The 19,666-nt window shown below is 34.3% G+C and overlaps 1 protein-coding gene across 1 annotated transcript in view; it reads right to left on the minus strand.

Moving 5' to 3' along the window:
- Positions 1–8,849: 8,849 nt before the first annotated feature.
- LOC110465921 (neuronal acetylcholine receptor subunit alpha-10-like) overlaps positions 8,850–19,666 on the minus strand; it is a 59,019-nt gene continuing 48,202 nt past the window's right edge. Inside the window, exons 4-9 of the mRNA XM_021522096.1 lie at positions 18,769–18,878; positions 17,971–18,509; positions 11,827–12,020; positions 11,422–11,561; positions 10,958–11,078; positions 8,850–10,054 (exon numbers count right to left, since the gene is read on the minus strand). Coding sequence (XP_021377771.1) covers positions 9,653–10,054; positions 10,958–11,078; positions 11,422–11,561; positions 11,827–12,020; positions 17,971–18,509; positions 18,769–18,878 — 1,506 coding nt within the window. The 3' untranslated portion in view covers positions 8,850–9,652. The remainder of the gene's footprint in view (positions 10,055–10,957; positions 11,079–11,421; positions 11,562–11,826; positions 12,021–17,970; positions 18,510–18,768; positions 18,879–19,666) is intronic.

Below are 19,666 nucleotides of genomic sequence, written 5' to 3' on the forward strand. Positions count from 1 at the left end.
TATTAATCATGTTGTGTATATACTCAGATAAATTTAGTTTATCTGGCATAACTTGTCGAGTCAAATGAACAAAAACAAGACTAACCTTACCAGTGAGTGTGAACTGAAAGTGAGTTTTGTTGGAGTAAATCCATCTATTACACAGCTATAGATATAGTTATTGTTCTATCTGTAGGTAGTGTACTCCAGTCTGGACATCTAGTGCTCTGTAATAGCATCTCACTTGCCTTTTTGCAGCCTTATATCCCTAGAAGGAAACTGCATTTGTGAAAATAGGACTAAACCCATACTTCCAGATAAAGCTATAGCTACTTTCAATGTTGGGACTTAATAGGGTAATTAGAGATAGATGTTTAAATGCCTACCTTTTAGGTATGGGTCATGTGATTGTCTAATTTGGTACAAGGAGTCCCCTAGTGAAATGGACTGAATACTGCATATAAGACAAATGGCCCCTTATAGTAGAACTTGGGAGGTGATATACTTAGATACTTTACAGAATACTTCTTCAATAAGGGATGGAAAGGATGTCAGGTCCGAGTGATAGGACAGTGTAAAGTAGGAAGATGTCATGGTCGCACTGTATAGATGGACAATAGTTTAAATGTTTAAATTCAGTTCCCCGCTAATATGTATTCACAGCGAAAACATTTACATTGGCAATAACATTAAACAGCAATCATTTGGTTTACCTCATTGTCGTTAATCCACTAAAAAATACGGACAATGAAATGTATCTATGGTATTGCCATAGAATTGACATAGTTTACTGTCATCACTACTTATCCTCTGTTTGAATGGAACGGTTCGACCACTTTTAAACACAAGGTTTATAGCAGTGAGTTAAGCAGGAATAGAAACGTTGTGCTTACAACATTAAGACTTGAAGCTTCAACCGATGTAAACGGAAACTGTTTTGTGAAGTGTTGTTATATCCACCCAGCATTAGTTGTCCAGACTTGAGTACTTATAAGTATTAGTACAGAAATGTGTCCCCCAATATATATATGTGTGTAGGATGATTTGTGTAACACTGTGCCAAGAGACAACACGTTCGTGATTTATGTGTAGATTTGTAATATTTCAAACCATTCCTCTAGGGTATATATATATAATATTCTGTCATTATTCACACTTGTTTTCATGTTTTAAGATCATATTGTTTATGTATACTAATAATTCTGTATTTCTCCATTCGTAGTCCTCCAAAATATTGCATGGATATATGATGTTTTGTTGCAGAAAATTATCAAAATTATTGTTCATATATTTCCACTTAAGTTCAGTTGAAAAAGTTGCGTCTGGACAACCAACTACAGACTGTGCTGAAGTGATTGAGGAAGCACGAAGTGTGTGGCTTACTTTGTGTACAGTATGTATTGTTGATGGAGTAGTGGGATGATTAAATCGTACTGTAACGTTTTAGTGATGAAAGAAAGCAGAAGTGTGTGGTATACTTTATGAACAGTATATAATGTTTTTGGACTAGTGGATCTATTAAATCGTACTGTAACGTTTTAGTGATGAAAGAAAGCAGAAGTGTGTGGTATACTTTATGAACAGTATATATTGTTTTTGGACTAGTGGATCTATTAAATCGTACTGTAACGTTTAGTGCTTACTTCCCCATGGTCAGTATACACCTATGATATGCAAGTCTAACAGATATGATACAATGTAATGTTATATATAATGTTTACTTAGGTCACCCTTTCCCGTGATGATACAGTTAATCTTTCATTTTCCTCATCATTTCATATATTCAAATGTATATACATGTACGTGTACACAGTGTACGTGTGTAAATGATTTGTAATTCCTATTTGCCTATTAGTTCTAGTCGCAGACACAAGTGTGAAGTGTATGGACCGACTTACTTATATAAACATGGGTCCACCATCAAAAGTACTAATCATGTAAAATCAATGCTGAAATGACTTGCATTTTTTAATTAGCTTGAAGTATATCAAAGTCATTTTCTGTAATTAAACGTTTTACGAAAGACAAAAAAAAAAATCAAGTATATAACCACTTAAATAGTATCATTTATGTTTGTTTTTATGACCTGGACAGAGCACGAATATCTAAGTGGGGATTGAGGAATTAATAGGAGAGTAGGAATCCAGTTTGACATCTGTGTTACATTTAATTATGAACTTTTTCTTGTTTACTCTATATTTTATATAACTCGACGTTTGGCAAGATACAAATTGAGATAGAAGAGATAGAAGATAGAGCTGTATAATTGTGACCAGCGGATGTAATTTCTCTGTTCAAGTCTGGTATTGCCGTTTTGAATGACGGAAATAAGAAAATAATCTAGACAGGATATATATGCATAATAATCGTATAAGGCAAAAAGGGGGAAAGGTTGATTTTATCACCTGGTGAGAATTTTATATCGTTTTGTGTTGTCTACAATTTATTCAAACGACGTTTCATGATTTGGTGCAACTATTTAGAACAGTCGTAAAATGATTATAATTTACAAAAACAAAAAACAAAAAACAAACAAAAAAATAAAATAAATATCATTCATATAGTTTAAATATGTTATTACTCCTTGGTAAATATTGAGAATATATAACAGCTTTATGCTATTTATTGAGTTAAGTGTCTTGGTGTTTCCGTACTGATGGTGGTTCTGTCCAGTTCTTGTTTTCTTTGTGATAAACGATTTCAATATCAACCAGTGTATGCAAACTGTGCTTATTATGGGCCGTGTCTATTATACAGATTGTATACTACGGGGCGGTGCAGAATACCTATAGAAATAATTCACTACACAAATATATGTACGGTTTTTTCAGATTCCTCATACTGTGTGTCAACACTATGAATTAAAAAGAAATAATTCAATCAGCAAAATTGAAAATGGAAGTAAAATGTGTCATTACTTATGATTATTTAAGGAATATGAATATAGATTACATGTACTCGCCTTCACCCTGAAGTATCGCTGCAATGGACCTGGCCAGGACTGGCCCATAATTAATGTAGGAGGGGGAGAAGGCTGTACATATATTATGTGTTCTCTGTCTCATGTTTTTGTGACGTGCGAGATGTGGTCAGCGTGTGTCACCTCGTCATTTTTATTTCTAGCCTGTATATATATGGATGGTTACTCTCACGTTGATTTTGTTGTTTATTAATTGATGGTTTGTGAAGTAAGTATTTAGATCTTGTCTGTAATTGATATCCAATGTATCACCGCTTATACTTGTAATTTAAATTCGTAAATATTAAAGGTTATTACATTTTTGACTTTCTATAAAATGCCTACTCTGTCCTCATGCTTTTTAGAGGACACTGCGACAATGATATAGCTGGACTGATATGTCCGTAGTAAATAAAGTGGTGTTTGCTTGTTCAATTGATCATTGGTCATTATAACTGATCTGTTAACGGTGCCGGTGATTTGGAAAGATTAGAAAAGAGAGAAGCTAGACTTGACACATCTTGTAGATAATATAGAGTGGGTCAAATGATGAGTTATAAAAGTTAGAGAAGAGAAAAAGCTAGAATTGATACATCTTGTAGGATATAAAGAGTAGGTCTAATGATGAGTTATAAAAGTTAGAGAAGAGAGAAAGCTAGACTTGACACATCTTGTAGGTTATATAGAGTAGATCTTATGATGAGTTGGAAACGTTAGAAAAGAGAGAAAGCTAGACTTGACACATCTTGTTGGTTTCATGGAATGGGTCTAATGATGACTTAGAAAGGTTAAAAAGAGAGAAAGCTAGACTTGACACATCTTGTAGGTTATAAAGAGTAGGTCTTATGATGAGTTGGAAACGTTAGAAAAGAGAGAAAGCTAGACTTGACACATCTTGTTGGTTTTATGGAGTGGGTCTAATTGTGAGTTAAAAAGGTTAGAAAAGAGTGAAGCTAGACTTTACACACCTGGGAGGTGATATGAAGTGGGTGTAAAGATAACAATGACTGACACACGCTGTCCCTTACATCAATATTGTAGAACTACAATACCATCAAATAAACATGTCTCTTATCAAACGCGCGTTGTTCATTTTTTAACTAACAGTGATTTCTCAACTTGATTGAAGTTATAAATATTGTCAATAATATCTGTCGGTGTTACTTTAAATTGTCTGCCTGCTGTCAGTCTGCTTGATTGTAGTTTCAGAAAGGGCACTAAAAGATGCTATAGTCAGCGAGGCCATGCTAGAAAACTGCACACCTTTCTCTGTAAATTTGTCAAGTGCCATTAAAACCACATTTCTTCCACAACCTCTTAAGGTTTCCTCACCTCCAACTCATTGGAGAAACCTGCAAGGAGTGATAGTGATTAATATCCTAAACGTCATTTCATTGGTCAGTCTTTCAATTATGACATCAAGTAACAGGAAAGTATTCCAAAGAAAAGCATGGTTTTCAAAATATGATATCTAAACGTTGTGAGAGAAAATGGCCCCAAACTCATGGTGTTTGATTATAATGTTTATGTAACTCGAGTTGGTTATTTTTTCAAATTGTAACCGACTCGATAAACCTTGTGTCTTTATACAATTTGAAAATTAACTAACTCAAGTTGGATAAACATGATAACCAACCACCACTCGTTGAGGCACCTCTGTTTACCTGTTAACTCCTCTCTTTTTACGGAAAAATCCAGCACTGAGAAAGATCATATGTATTAAGGAGGAAAAGGACTTAACACCATTTCAATACTTTACGTATAATTGTTTTACTAATAATATGTAAAAAAATATATATATCTGTATAACGCTTATATTTAACGCAGGTCTCTTTTTAGCTATATTCATGGCCTAACAATTACGCGTGGTTAAACGTTCTCTTTACCCTGCTAATTTAGAGTTCGTTATAAATGTAAAACTCTTGCATTGCCCTTTTAATAGCAAGGGTGCTATGTGAAATTTTAACACCTCGATTTCTTTTCTTGCAGAAACAAAACAGCAACAATTAACCAGCGAAATTGAAGCGTTATATAGCATACCCATTTTGAACCTTTCCATTGGTTTATGTAATGGGTGTGTTTATACTTCCGATATACATATACACATAACAACGAGTGTTCAAAACAGAAGATCATTTTATAACAATAGATGACATAAGATCATTTTATAACAATAGATGTCATTGTAACTATTGGCTGATCTCCCATACAAATACCTTAACAATAAATACAAGGTATAAAACAGAAATATAAACATGGCTATTATTTTCAGAATTATATTTTAATTAATATATGTTATATACGTAGAACAAAAGTAATCAATACATACAAATAAGGAGAACATGTATCTAAAACATTTCGGTAAGCTATGTGGGAAATCTTTAAAGATATGAATCCCTCGAAATAAAATGTTCTTTTGTGGTATCCATTAACCCGCAGCCTCAATGTAAACCTTATTCTTTATCGCAGTATATCACCTTTTACCTTACACAGGTTCTCGTTACTTGTACTCCGGTGTTATCTAGCACAGGTTCTCGTTACTTGCACTCCGGTGTTACCTTACACCGGTTCTCGTTACTTGTATTCCGGTGTTACCTTACACCGGTTCTCGTTACTTGTATTCCGGTGTTACCTTACAGAGGTTCTCGTTACTTGTGCTCGGGTGTTACCTTACACAGTTTCTCGTTACTTGTCCTCCGGTGTTCCCTTACCCAGGTTCTCGTTACTTGTAGTTCGGTGTTACCTTACACAGGTTCTCGTTACTTGTACTCCGGTGTTATCTTGCACAGGTTCTCGTTACTTGTACTTCGGTGTTACCTTACACAGGTTCTCGTTACTTATACTCCGGTGTTACCTTGCGCATGTTCTCGTTACTTGTACTCCGGTGTTACCTTACACAGGTTCTCGTTACTTGTACTCATGTGTTGTTTTCTAATGACGCCGTCTCATATACTCACTTGATTGATTATGGCGTATACAAAAAAACATTCTCCTTTAAAAAACTAAGTGGAAAAGTGTTACACCGGTGCTCAGAACCAATGTTTACATTATTTGCGCGATTTTGCGACTTATTTATATGATTGTAATTGAAGACAATTAAGTATAACTTTAGGTTAAATGGATGTAGGGAATTCGAGAACAACTCTCCATGAAACTTAACGGGCCGAAAATAAACATCACAAGAAAAATCGATTACTTTCAGTAGTTCTACTTCAGAACGAAAATAAGCACGTGCAACTACTTTGACGGGGTACAAATAATTGCAACGGCATTTCTAACACTAACTTTGTTTGAGAATAGGAGAATTTCTATACGCAAACTGCAGTAATACCTGTGGTTTATAAATTCTAGGTGACATGATACCATACCTCGGTTTAGATCAAACATTATCTGTATGGTAATATGATTTTTTTCATTGGGACGATATTTTATCACCAAGGCAACAGGTAACGTAATTGTAAAACATCAGTATGTTTTCTACTATTGTATTACACAACTCGTATCCATTCTCCATACATTCTTCTATAATATTATAATAAGATGAAGTAGCAGACTGATATTTGAGATAATTGAACGAGTTAGTAATAACATACAAATTATTAACTTCACAACCTTTGTAAGTATTCAATGTTCACAGTCATTAAATCTTTTTTTGTCTTTTATAAATTACAGAGATCGAAAGTACAGATATTTCAATAATATTGTAAACATTTTATTTCGCTGGTTCAATATTTCATTGATTTACCCACACATTTTAATGTTTTGCCGGAAGAAGTTTTCGAGGTTAGTATACTACAGAAATGTGTTTGTCCTCTGATATGAACAATATTTTCACTATATCTGTTTTTTTGCGTAAATTAAGAAAACAAAAAAAAAATAAAAAAAACCGCACATATACAAGATAGATTACAAACATGTGATTGATCAAAACGCAAATCAAATTGATATTTGTAATACACTTACCATAAACGTCTTAAAATAGACTAAAGTGTCATACATCACCAACGGTAAGATATCAAATACATACAGAGGATACGTCACAGAGTCTCAATAAAAAACAATTACGAGTATTGGAGAATGTTAAATAATTAAATAATCTATGTGAAATAAAACAATGTGGTCACATATTTAAGTAGACGAGAAAGATGAGAAAAGCAGCCATTTCTGCTGTTCATCCTGAATTATGACATACTATTCTTGTTATTTATGTAATAATAATTCTTTTCATATTTAATTACTTCCATTGTGACAATGGAAGTAATTAAATACGAAAAGAATTATTACACAGAATAACAGATACATTCTATAGTAAACTAGTTTTACATACAGATTCATTCGGTGCATACTGATATCATTTTACAACCATATATTGTATTAAGATGCAATACCATTCTATTTTGATCAGACATTATTCAATTTCCATGTAATGGTATTGTTTGTATCACTCCTTTCATCAAACGACAATGTACTGTGAAATCGGATATTTTCGTTGGGGCCAAATCACATGGATTCCCGAAAAATTCATGGATTACCCGTACCCACACAAACGGAGAATAACTTCGCCAAACTTGTAAATGTAGATGAAGATTACCCAAGAAAACAACGAAATTATAAACCCCACGAACATTTGTGATTTCACAGTATACAAGTTTCTTCGTTCATTCGTCAGTACATTTTTTTCTATAAGTGCTATAACATATTATTTCATTTGTACAGAATGTGTTCTTTATCAGAAACAAAATAATCGTACGAATATTCTAGTATTAACATACGAGGCGTCTAAGAGATCTCCACCCGAACCGCTAAAATGTACACATCACCACATTATTCGTCCTGTAGGTAACGAGGATAGATTAATGGAATTAAAACATACGAATTAGGAACGGTTGAAATTGTAGCACCAAGTATGACGTCAACTTTGATTCTTCAACATAAATAAAATATTACACACAAATATCTGTGTCTGTGTGAGAAGTACCTTACACACGGATACCACCGAGTATCAACCGAGATCGGTTTTGGAATAGGTTACGAGTATAGTAAAATGTTGGAAATCCACGAAGACTGATACTCTACTTTTCCGAACAGCTTGTTAGTAACCACTACGGCGAAAACCAATCACCTCGAATAATAGCCGCACTCCAGTAACTGCTTCCTTTTCGGTTTAAATAAGATATCAAGAATTAATATCATATAGGTTTATAAAACGTGCTTAAACACACATAAACAAAAAAGATTAAAAACGTGTCTTTAGAAAATACTTAAACATAATATCCTAGTTAACACATGCAAGCTATTATATTAACTTTGTTCGATTTGACCTTGGTATTTTCCATTTGACTAGTGTAGCATTTAACAGTAGCTCAATGTATCTTGGTATTGCCTTCCGGTACAGTTCATTCGTTACCAACAATTCGTATAATCATGAAACCCTAATTAAAACTTACAATGCAAGTAAAACAGGTTTTAAAAATGTAAAAAAAAAAAAAAATGTAATTTTCATTATGCTTTTAAAATGTTCTCTTGTGGTGACTTGCTCTTCTAGTCATCGTTTCTAAGTTGTCGAACGCATGGGATATTCAGAGAAAGCGTTTTTCTCCTGCTCACACAACTCAAACAACACAGGTGGAATATACAATGGTCTGGGGTGGATGTTGCGTTATCTGTGTTGTAGCATTTAAGTGAGGTGGCACTATAAATGATACCGTTGGAAGCACGATCCCACTACAAACAGAACACAATACATCTCCAGCACACACGCAGGCATACACACAAAAGGAGATATTAGCCAGGTGGTATAGGACTAGTAGTTAGCGTCTGATAAGGTATATGTTTATGTTAATTGTACTGATTGTATTAACTGTATATCTATGTTGTATATCTATGTTCTGTGCGCTTTAGAGTGGTTTATTCTAGCTACAGTAAATAGAGCGCTATATTAAATGTTATATATTTATTATTAATTTATTTAATCAAGTACCGATATTTTAGTGTATTCTTTGTTTGCTTAGTGACCAGTATTGCCTTCTTTGATATAAAAGTGCATTCATTGTCAAACTTGTTTTCAGTCCAACATTGACTGTTCTCTGAAACACCCTTGTATTTCAATTCCTCATGTGACCTTATCGGCTTAAAATGTCTTGATCATGTAGTCGCATTAAACAGGTGTAAGTGACCGCGTGTCGTGATCATTGTATGGTTGTTTAGGGGACTTTTCTGTTGAAAATTATATGAATCAAGTATTTCTTTTCACAAGGATCTGATAACTCTTCCTGTATATTGGTTGGCTTAAACGTTAGCTGTATATGTTGGTATGTTTTTGTGCATACCTTATATTTTGTTCAGATTGTTAATATAATATTTTGTTTGTTTTAAAACAATTGCACTCGTTTAAGATTCAAGTTCAATTTCCATATTCTACGAATGATGTTAAGAAACAAGTGTATGGATGTGTTGTACATCTGATGAACAGTGATTAACAGGTAAATAGCTGAGATACCTTTACTCGTTACCAAGCTCGATATAAAATAAAATGTCGGCACTACCTTAGATACTTTGAATGGAAGAGACGGTCATCACAATGAGGTTTTTTCTAATTGAAACCTTTCTAACTTGCACTATCGACTATCGAATCAACTAAGATTTGAATACTCCGGTTTGACGTTACGTCCACCAAACCATGATCGTTTCTATGATTGATATGTAATGCGGGAACTATTCTGGAGGGGGCGGCTTTTGGAACATAACAGCACAGGTGATGACGAGCGTCGCTAGGACGAACGCTGACAACAGTATGCGATCCACCACCTGCGCCACTTGTTGCCATTCCATTTTAATGACGTCTTTCCGGTCCTGAGTGACTAATCGTAATTCGTTCGTTTCAATTGTCTGGTACACTTTCTGTAAAACTTTATGAAAATGTGTTTCGAATGACTCGATGGTGGCGGACGCAGAAGAGCTGCCAGAACTACATTGCGCGGAAGGTGCTGGTAGCCTGGTCGGTAAAGGGGGTATAGGCGGTACGTTCGGAATAGTTCCGTTACTCTGCTTGGCCTCTTTGTCGGCATGTAGATCTATCTTTCTTGTTGGCGTCTGTTCCGACACTCCATGGTACCCCTACAATGATACGATATTTACTATAAAAGTACTTATTTTAGAGGGCTCCAAATTTTGCATATTATCGAATTTTATCACATTAACACATTGATGAATAGGTGCATTCACAGTATGCAATATGAAACTTACTATATACCGAAAGTTAAATTAGCTCAATCATAATTTAGAGCAATATTTAAAGTGCGAAAAGCGCTAAAATTAGATTACCGCTAAACTTTATATATTTACAGTATGTTATTTTATATGTTATTTACAAAAAAGGACCTTACATGAGTGTCAGTGTCATATTGAATTTAATAAACGAGTTTAATAATTTAATAAGACACTTGACGAGCCTTTAGGCGAGTGTCATATCAAATTATTGAACGAGATTAAAAAATTCAGTGTGACATGGATACGAATGCAAGATTCTATTTATCACGTAACTTTCATAATTTTAAAAGTAACTTCAAACACAATTATGTCAAAAACAAAGTACTCTGATCATAGTATTGTCTTTCCGCGCAGTGCAAATAGTTCCAGATTATATTTTGTTTATAAAGGAAAATTGGAAATGCAAGGAAATCATAATGACAAAATAGACATTTCGAATTCATTAAATAGCAAAAACATTAAATATTATCAGGAAAAAACATGTTCCCATGGTTTTGACCAATCGCAGCACCTTTAGGATTTATTACACACGTGTATATTTATGACATGGCTGTATGACACAGTTAAATGGGTCAGCCGTGTGTTAAAAAGATATACATCATAATACTTATATTATAATGTTTGTTTTTTCCCCACCGGACTGAAAGTTACAAACTCAAAAACGATAACTTTATATGTTTCCAATAAAATTGATAACGGAATTGTTATGAAATACACAACTCGCAGTATGAGATAGGAAAACAAACAAACCAGGAGTGGTCGCTGGATATCCGGGTCAGATGGGGGTCTATACTTGTGTTTGTTGGCCAGGTCAGGGTCACTGGTCAGGCGGCACTTGTGTCTGAGCAATTCTGGATGATCAGTAGCCATTCTAAGGTAAGACACATTCATTATTCATTTCGTACTCCAATTGTAGCTGTTAACTCGAGTGTACTAAAACATGCTGGGGATCTTACCATCGTCTGTATTGAAAGGAACATAGTTATCAAATTAAGATATGATCAAACCTATTTTATTTATGAACAAGTATTTTTCTTTTTCACATTTTATACCAGAAACATATTTCTCTTATGTCCACCGTGAAGAAATTGTGGAATGAAACTGAAAAGAAATTTTGGAATATAGATCTTGAGCAAAATATCACAGATAGAAGAACAATCTGCATGACTTACTCCATTTGGTTAGCGTCCATTTTGCTAAAGCTTGTATCTTACCTGTATGGCGAGTGCATGGTCATGTCTGGGGGTTCAGTAGATAGTCGATACTGCGGCCTGGTAGTGTCCGGTTCGCTGGTCATCTTGTAAGGTATATAGGCTGACCCGACACCATTACCGGGGTAATCGGAGGGAGTGAACTGTAAGAGAGATACTTACGCTTTAACGCAATAACTTTATGATATTTCTTTTATATACATGTACATTTGTAAACAAAAACAGTCAGGCTACCCACATTATCCTCTTTTTTGCTCAACTAAAATGAAGAGCCCGTACGCTTATGTTGTGTCGCGCGCTTTTTGAAAAGCTTCTTCTTTAGAACTGAAAGTTCAGGGACCATGCTGTTTCCTTTGATTGCTATAACGGGGCTAAATGTCAGTTAAGATTAGACTGCTATGTACTCACAATCTTTCCTTTCCTGTTAACATCGTTGTACTCAATGCGCATACAAAACAATTTGGCGAACACGCCAAAAAATATCTTCTTCACGGTTTCCGGTACTTCTCGTCCTCGATAACCTTTGTGGTGAATGTTCAAGGTCAGCACTGTCATACCAGTCGCCGTGGATACAATGAAAATTGTGATACCGTAATAAATCCCTGAAACAATAATGAAAAATGCATCATTATTGGTAGATAATTTCAGCAGTTTGTAATAAGCGTCGTGATTGGCTCACGAGCAGACACATGATCTTGAATAAACTAGCTTGTGTTATTTAGCATGAATCAATGGTAACATCGAGTTACGGTTAGCAATTTCCTGATCAGTGATTTTGCTTTAGTTTTATGGAATTTCGAATTAATTAAAGCTGGACTTTTTACATATTCATATTCAAACGGTTTAAATTGACCACTACACTGAACAGCCTCCCCTACAGTGCCTCATATACTACAACAGTATATACTACCCATTCACATATGAGGGAAATCTAGATTATTTACGAAGAACATCAAGTTAAAAGCTAACACCGATATCTCCCAAAGTAATAATTACCGAACCAAGACTACCTATTCAAACGGAAAGGAGAGTATTGCATTATGTTGTTACTCAATTTTACGACAGGATTTCAGGATTTCAGGATTTTAGTTTCACAATAGTGAAATAGCTAGCATACTACCCTCATATGTATATGGAGCGTTAGAAATGATCAACTATTTTTCTAGATTTTCAGTCTTTTCCAGATAGATGATTAAAAATTACTTTCAGTGCTTATCAATCTAACGAGCTTCATTGTATGTTGACGGAATTTTATAATTCAACTGATGAATGTCAACTCAACCATTTTAATATTGGAACCAATTTAAATGACGTCGTTATATCCGAATGACATAATTTTGATAAGGAAGAAGATGTGATGTTGCGATGTTTGAGAGAGAAAAAAACCATTGCTTTTTCACAGCAAAGTTCTCATAATTTCTTTAATAATAAGACTGCAGCTAACAGAGGTTTGAATATAAACGAACCAGGACGACGCGACAATGCTTCATCGATAATCTCGCGAGATGTCATTGAACTGTATATGTTCTTGTATTTGTTACGTACATGTGTATTTAAGGATTGACCTTCATTTTGACAGCGTATAACGGTAGTATGAACGCAGTTGGCAACGAACATATTCTATGGTGCGCATTAGCACTCCATAAAGAAAATGTTCGTTGCCAACTGCGTTCATACTACCGTACACGCCGTCAAAATGTAGGTCAGTCCTTTTATTTCCATTAAAAAAACACCGTTTAAATGCTACATTACGCAGAAAAAATGTCGAAGCGGGTTACCACGATGGTAACTGCGGTAGCCGTGGTTGCTATATGACAACATAGTTCCAGTGAATCTACATCAATATATAAGCAAATTTAGAAAATACGTAGTGAACAACACTACTTTTGTCCTTTCGTGATTTTTAAAATTTAAATTAAGCAATGTGAGAAGCCCTTCGAACTTTTCTATTCAATTACAACGGTCGACATGTATGCGCATTAACACACTGCTCATGAAGTGACGCGGTCAGAACGAAGCCGCCATGGTTGACGTTACCGCCAAAGAAATTTGAATGTGCATCCATGGAATAAGAAGTTTGTCAGCATTCTTTTGTTGTATACTTAGACATAATAGATCACGAATATGTTCTATGTACCTAGATGGTGAATGATCCAAGCATTGGTTGTCATTAGACTGAAGCGTGAACGGCGCCGTATTTGAAACAAGTATCAATCCGCCCAACCTTTTCACTGCGTATACGCTAATTTATACGCAGTCAGAGTTTACTTCGCTGAAGAAGGGTTGCATGTAAATATAACGTGATGTTTTCGTTTAACCATTTAAGCCTGATAGCTTGAATTTATTCTGATATAGTTTGAATGGTATAAGTATAACGTATCTGTTGTAGCATTGATTGTAAAAGTTGTAGCGTACTAATTGGTTTTATAGACACTCTCCCCCTATATCCATAAGTACATGTGCCACTGACCGTCATACGGTGCTGTAAAATGTTTTATCTTGTTTTCGGGATCTACAAATATATTTTTTTCAAATAAGAGCTTACTTTATTCGGTCTTTTTTGGTGATTGGTGAAAGTATATAAAAGTGTCTTTAATTCAGTAGACGATTGATTCGTTTTTACTGTTAAAATTGGTAATTACATAAAGACTGCATTTTTATCAAACAGAAATTCATTTAATGATTTATTTGAAAAGCATCAACGTTGACATCTAGAATATATTTGGACATTTAAGTGACGACTCCTTCTCTAAGCCCCAGGGTGACCTGTCTAAGTAAAATAATGTCAATCCTAGGCTAATATCATTACAACGCCGTACTTAACGCTGATCCGCTAACATCGTTACACCGCCATCCCGAAAGAGCTTTAAGTTCCCTTTTTAGCCTACGTTTCTTAACAAGATGATACAAAATGTCTCTTAATAACTTTTTTGTCGAGAGAAAGCTGTTGAAAAAAGGGGGGGGGGGGAATTATTAGAAGCACATTTCATTTGACAGTGTTTTGATTGAAGACTGCAGTAGTAAGTCAGCAGCATACATTATCTAAACAATGTGAAATGATTTTAGAACAACGACGGAAAGTAAATAAGTCTGGTCTGTATTGGTTAGGAAATAAATAGTATTCGCGGAAAAAAATATCTGCAGATTTTAAAATCTTTAGTAGTCCACATCCAACTTCGGGTTATAAGAGTCTGTGTTTTCTCTTAAACTGTAGGCAATATAACTTAATGTGTGAACCTAAACTAAAACAAATAAAAATGCTATGCTAAATTATAACGACTGTTGGATTATGAAATGTGTCTTTTCAACGATCATAGATTCAACAACTACGTTTAAATATTTATTCACAAACGTCCATAATTCACTTTGCTACACCATCTAAAGAAAAATAAGTCAGGCCGAATAGTCTTTTGTTTCCTGTAGACGGACGGAAATATGTATTAATATGAGCATAACAGTTTCGTACGAGTAGCAATTTTCATCTGTGATTGTTTCATTATTTTGCTAAATGTCTGTGATTGTTCCACTATTTTGCTATATGTCTGTGATTGTTCCACTATTTTGCTATATGTCTGTGATTGTTCCATTATTTTGCTATATGTCTGTGATTGTTCCACTATTTTGCTATATGTCTGTGATTGTTCCATTATTTTGCTATATGTCTGTGATTGTTCCACTATTTTGCTATATGTCTGTGATTGTTCCATTATTTTGCTATATGTCTGTGATTGTTCCATTATTTTGCTATATGTCTGTGATTGTTCCACTATTTTGCTATATGTCTGTGATTGTTCCATTATTTTGCTATATGTCTGTGATTGTTCCATTATTTTGCTATATGTCTGTGATTGTTCCACTATTTTGCTATATGTCTGTGATTGTTCCATTATTTTGCTATATGTCTGTGATTGTTCCATTATTTTGCTATATGTCTGTGATTGTTCCACTATTTTGCTATATGTCTGTGATTGTTCCATTATTTTGCTATATGTCTGTGATTGTTCCATTATTTTGCTATATGTCTGTGATTGTTCCACTATTTTGCTATATGTCTGTGATTGTTCCATTATTTTGCTATATGTCTGTGATTGTTCCATTATTTTGCTATATGTCTGTGATTGTTCCACTATTTTGCTATATGTCTGTGATTGTTCCATTATTTTGCTATATGTCTGTGATTGTTCCATTATTTTGCTATATGTCTGTGATTGTTCCACTATTTTGCTATATGTCTGTGATTGTTCCATTATTTTGCTATATGTCTGTGATTGTTCCATTATTTTGCTATATGTCTGTGATTGTTCCACTATTTTGCTATATGTCTGTGATTGTTCCATTATTTTGCTATATGTCTGTGATTGTTCCATTATTTTGCTATATGTCTGTGATTGTTCCACTATTTTGCTATATGTCTGTGATTGTTCCATTATTTTGCTATATGTCTGTGATTGTTCCATTATTTTGCTATATGTCTGTGATTGTTCCACTATTTTGCTATATGTCTGTGATTGTTCCATTATTTTGCTATATGTCTGTGATTGTTCCATTATTTTGCTATATGTCTGTGATTGTTCCACTATTTTGCTATATGTCTGTGATTGTTCCATTATTTTGCTATATGTCTGTGATTGTTCCATTATTTTGCTATATGTCTGTGATTGTTCCACTATTTTGCTATATGTCTGTGATTGTTCCATTATTTTGCTATATGTCTGTGATTGTTCCATTATTTTGCTATATGTCTGTGATTGTTCCACTATTTTGCTATATGTCTGTGATTGTTCCATTATTTTGCTATATGTCTGTGATTGTTCCATTATTTTGCTATATGTCTGTGATTGTTCCACTATTTTGCTATATGTCTGTGATTGTTCCATTATTTTGCTATATGTCTGTGATTGTTCCATTATTTTGCTATATGTCTGTGATTGTTCCACTATTTTGCTATATGTCTGTGATTGTTCCATTATTTTGCTATATGTCTGTGATTGTTCCATTATTTTGCTATATGTCTGTGATTGTTCCACTATTTTGCTATATGTCTGTGATTGTTCCATTATTTTGCTATATGTCTGTGATTGTTCCATTATTTTGCTATATGTCTGTGATTGTTCCACTATTTTGCTATATGTCTGTGATTGTTCCATTATTTTGCTATATGTCTGTGATTGTTCCATTATTTTGCTATATGTCTGTGATTGTTCCACTATTTTGCTATATGTCTGTGATTGTTCCATTATTTTGCTATATGTCTGTGATTGTTCCATTATTTTGCTATATGTCTGTGATTGTTCCACTATTTTGCTATATGTCTGTGATTGTTCCATTATTTTGCTATATGTCTGTGATTGTTCCATTATTTTGCTATATGTCTGTGATTGTTCCACTATTTTGCTATATGTCTGTGATTGTTCCATTATTTTGCTATATGTCTGTGATTGTTCCATTATTTTGCTATATGTCTGTGATTGTTCCACTATTTTGCTATATGTCTGTGATTGTTCCATTATTTTGCTATATGTCTGTGATTGTTCCATTATTTTGCTATATGTCTGTGATTGTTCCACTATTTTGCTATATGTCTGTGATTGTTTCACTATTTTGCTATATGTCTGTGATTGTTTCACTATTTTGCTATATGTCTGTGATTGTTTCACTATTTTGCTATATGTCTGTGATTGTTTCACTATTTTGCTATATGTCTGTGATTGTTTCACTATTTTGCTATATGTCTGTGATTGTTTCACTATTTTGCTATATGTCTGTGATTGTTTCACTATTTTGCTATATGTCTGTGATTGTTTCACTATTTTGCTATATGTCTGTGATTGTTTCACTATTTTGCTATATGTCTGTGATTGTTTCACTATTTTGCTATATGTCTGTGATTGTTTCACTATTTTGCTATATGTCTGTGATTGTTTCACTATTTTGCTATATGTCTGTGATTGTTTCATTTTTGTGCCATGGTAAAGGAGCAGATTCACTTGACAATTTGACAAATGTTACTGTCTGTATTGTCGTTATTGTTTCTCTGCTTGTTAAGATCATGTTTGCGAGAAACTTGGTTTAATGCATTTAAGGTTGAACAGGAATGTTTGTGGGAACATGATCGTGCTTTCTATTGTTCCCGTTTTTGTCATGCGGCTAGCTCTAATGGGAAATAATTCGGTGTGTTACGTCAACATTTGAATTTGATGTAACAATATAATTAGTTTTCGATTACTTTTACAGTACGAAGGAGACAGATCTGGAAAGTTTTTGATCGGAAAACATTCACGTGTTGTAGTGCTTTGATGTTTTACATTGGTATACTTGTATTATATCTAGAGGATGTACAACATATATGTAATATGTAAGTATGAGAGTAAAGTCGATGCTTATATCGTGTTTGTTTATAGACCTTCCTTTTCGCCATTATTATGGCTATAAAGGGCTTATTGAAACACAAATTATAATCGTCGGTCGTGGAATACATCGTGGAATACATCGTTGAATACATCGTGGAATACATCGTTGAATACATCGTGGAATACATCGTTGAATACATACCCAGTAAAGGAAGGACGTTTGAGGTTGGAGGCATGTTCTCCGCTACTAACATCATAAACACCGTCATAGAAAGGAGTGTCGTTATTCCCATGGTAACCTTCTCCCCGGAGTCGGACGGGACGTAAAATCCCAACAACGCCACCAGTGTGATAAGGATACACGGCATCACCATATTAAATATATAAAACAATGGCCGACGCCGGATGTGGATATAAAACGTTATATCCGGGTAGGGTTCAGTACAACACGAATAATACACGACTTTACGTGCAACATAGAGTTTCTGTAAATCCCACTCGCTGTTTTGAATGTAGTTTGAGATGTCCCCTTCATGTGTTATCAGAACGAGGTTGACCTGAAATCCATCGTACGTCCATGACGCAAACTGCATCGAACAGTTCTGTTCGTCAAAAGGAAAATATCTTACATTGATGGAGCACGAGCTCTTAAAGATGACCATGGATAGCCAGGTGATATTACCGTCGTTGGTTACGATGATATTGGAGCTGATTGAGGAGAAATACGTGGACACGTCAGCACTATGAACAAAAAGGACAATATTATATTTATTTTACTGATACGGATTTGAAGCACTGCTTCAATACATTTTCACATCATAATTCACATTATGATATATAATTACATGTGCTGTTTCAATTTCACGAGTTTTATATTAACTGGTAATGATTGTCTTAATCATTAATGTCATACGTTATTCTTTATCAGTAAATCGAGAGTATTAAAGTACAAACATTGTAGGTAAATGATAAGAAATGTAAGGCTAGTAGTATTGCTTACTTGTTGTAGAGAAAGATATCGGGCCGCCATACACTATCGTAAGGAAGACGTGCAACCTTGATTCCACCGTACTCATCCGGGTTCCACCGCAGACTGTAGTCTATCCACATCTGGAGAGAAAGATATGGCTATTATCAAATCTATTATAATACATATGGATCGGAAGAATCTGTTTAGACCATAATGACCTATGATGATGAGAGTATCGTAATTGAGTCTATCAAAAAACACGTTTAGAAGAGACGATCCTGTGTAATCCATATTGATCTGTAGTATATCTATGTCTGGTGATAAAGGTATTGTTATCAAATCTATTAACACACATATGAGTGGGAATAATATATGTTTACTATAACATTAAATATCAACATTTGAGGATAAAGGTATCGTTATTTAATTCATTAAAACACATATAGACGGGAATAATCTGCGTACACTATAATGACCTATAATATCAACATTTGAGGATAAAGATATCGTTATTTGAACTATTAAAACTTCTGGAGATAACACATATGGATACAGCAAATTTTGATATTCGTGACACCATCTTTTTACAGGTTCTCATTTGTCTACAAATATTGGCGGGATGACTTTGCCGGGAGAACAAGGTCATTGTTTTATTGTTTTAGTAAAAAATCATATTTTATGAAACAACTCAGTTGCTTTTTCTTCCATACAGTAGTTTGTGATTTCTGGATGAACTAAAGTATTACAGATATATGTGCAATTGTATGGCCAAATCAAAGCAAACCATATTACCATACATTTTATCTGAAGGAGACGATCAAAATGGAACCAAAATTTTCTCTAGACAGCCAAATTATGGAGAGCAAAAAAAAGCATACTGAAGTTATCTAGGCAACCCCTGTTGTCCAGACTACAACGACAGCTAGCT

The sequence above is a fragment of the Mizuhopecten yessoensis genome, unplaced genomic scaffold (assembly GCF_002113885.1).
Source record: "Mizuhopecten yessoensis strain PY_sf001 unplaced genomic scaffold, ASM211388v2 scaffold11107, whole genome shotgun sequence".
NCBI classification, from domain to species: Eukaryota; Metazoa; Mollusca; class Bivalvia; order Pectinida; family Pectinidae; genus Mizuhopecten; species Mizuhopecten yessoensis.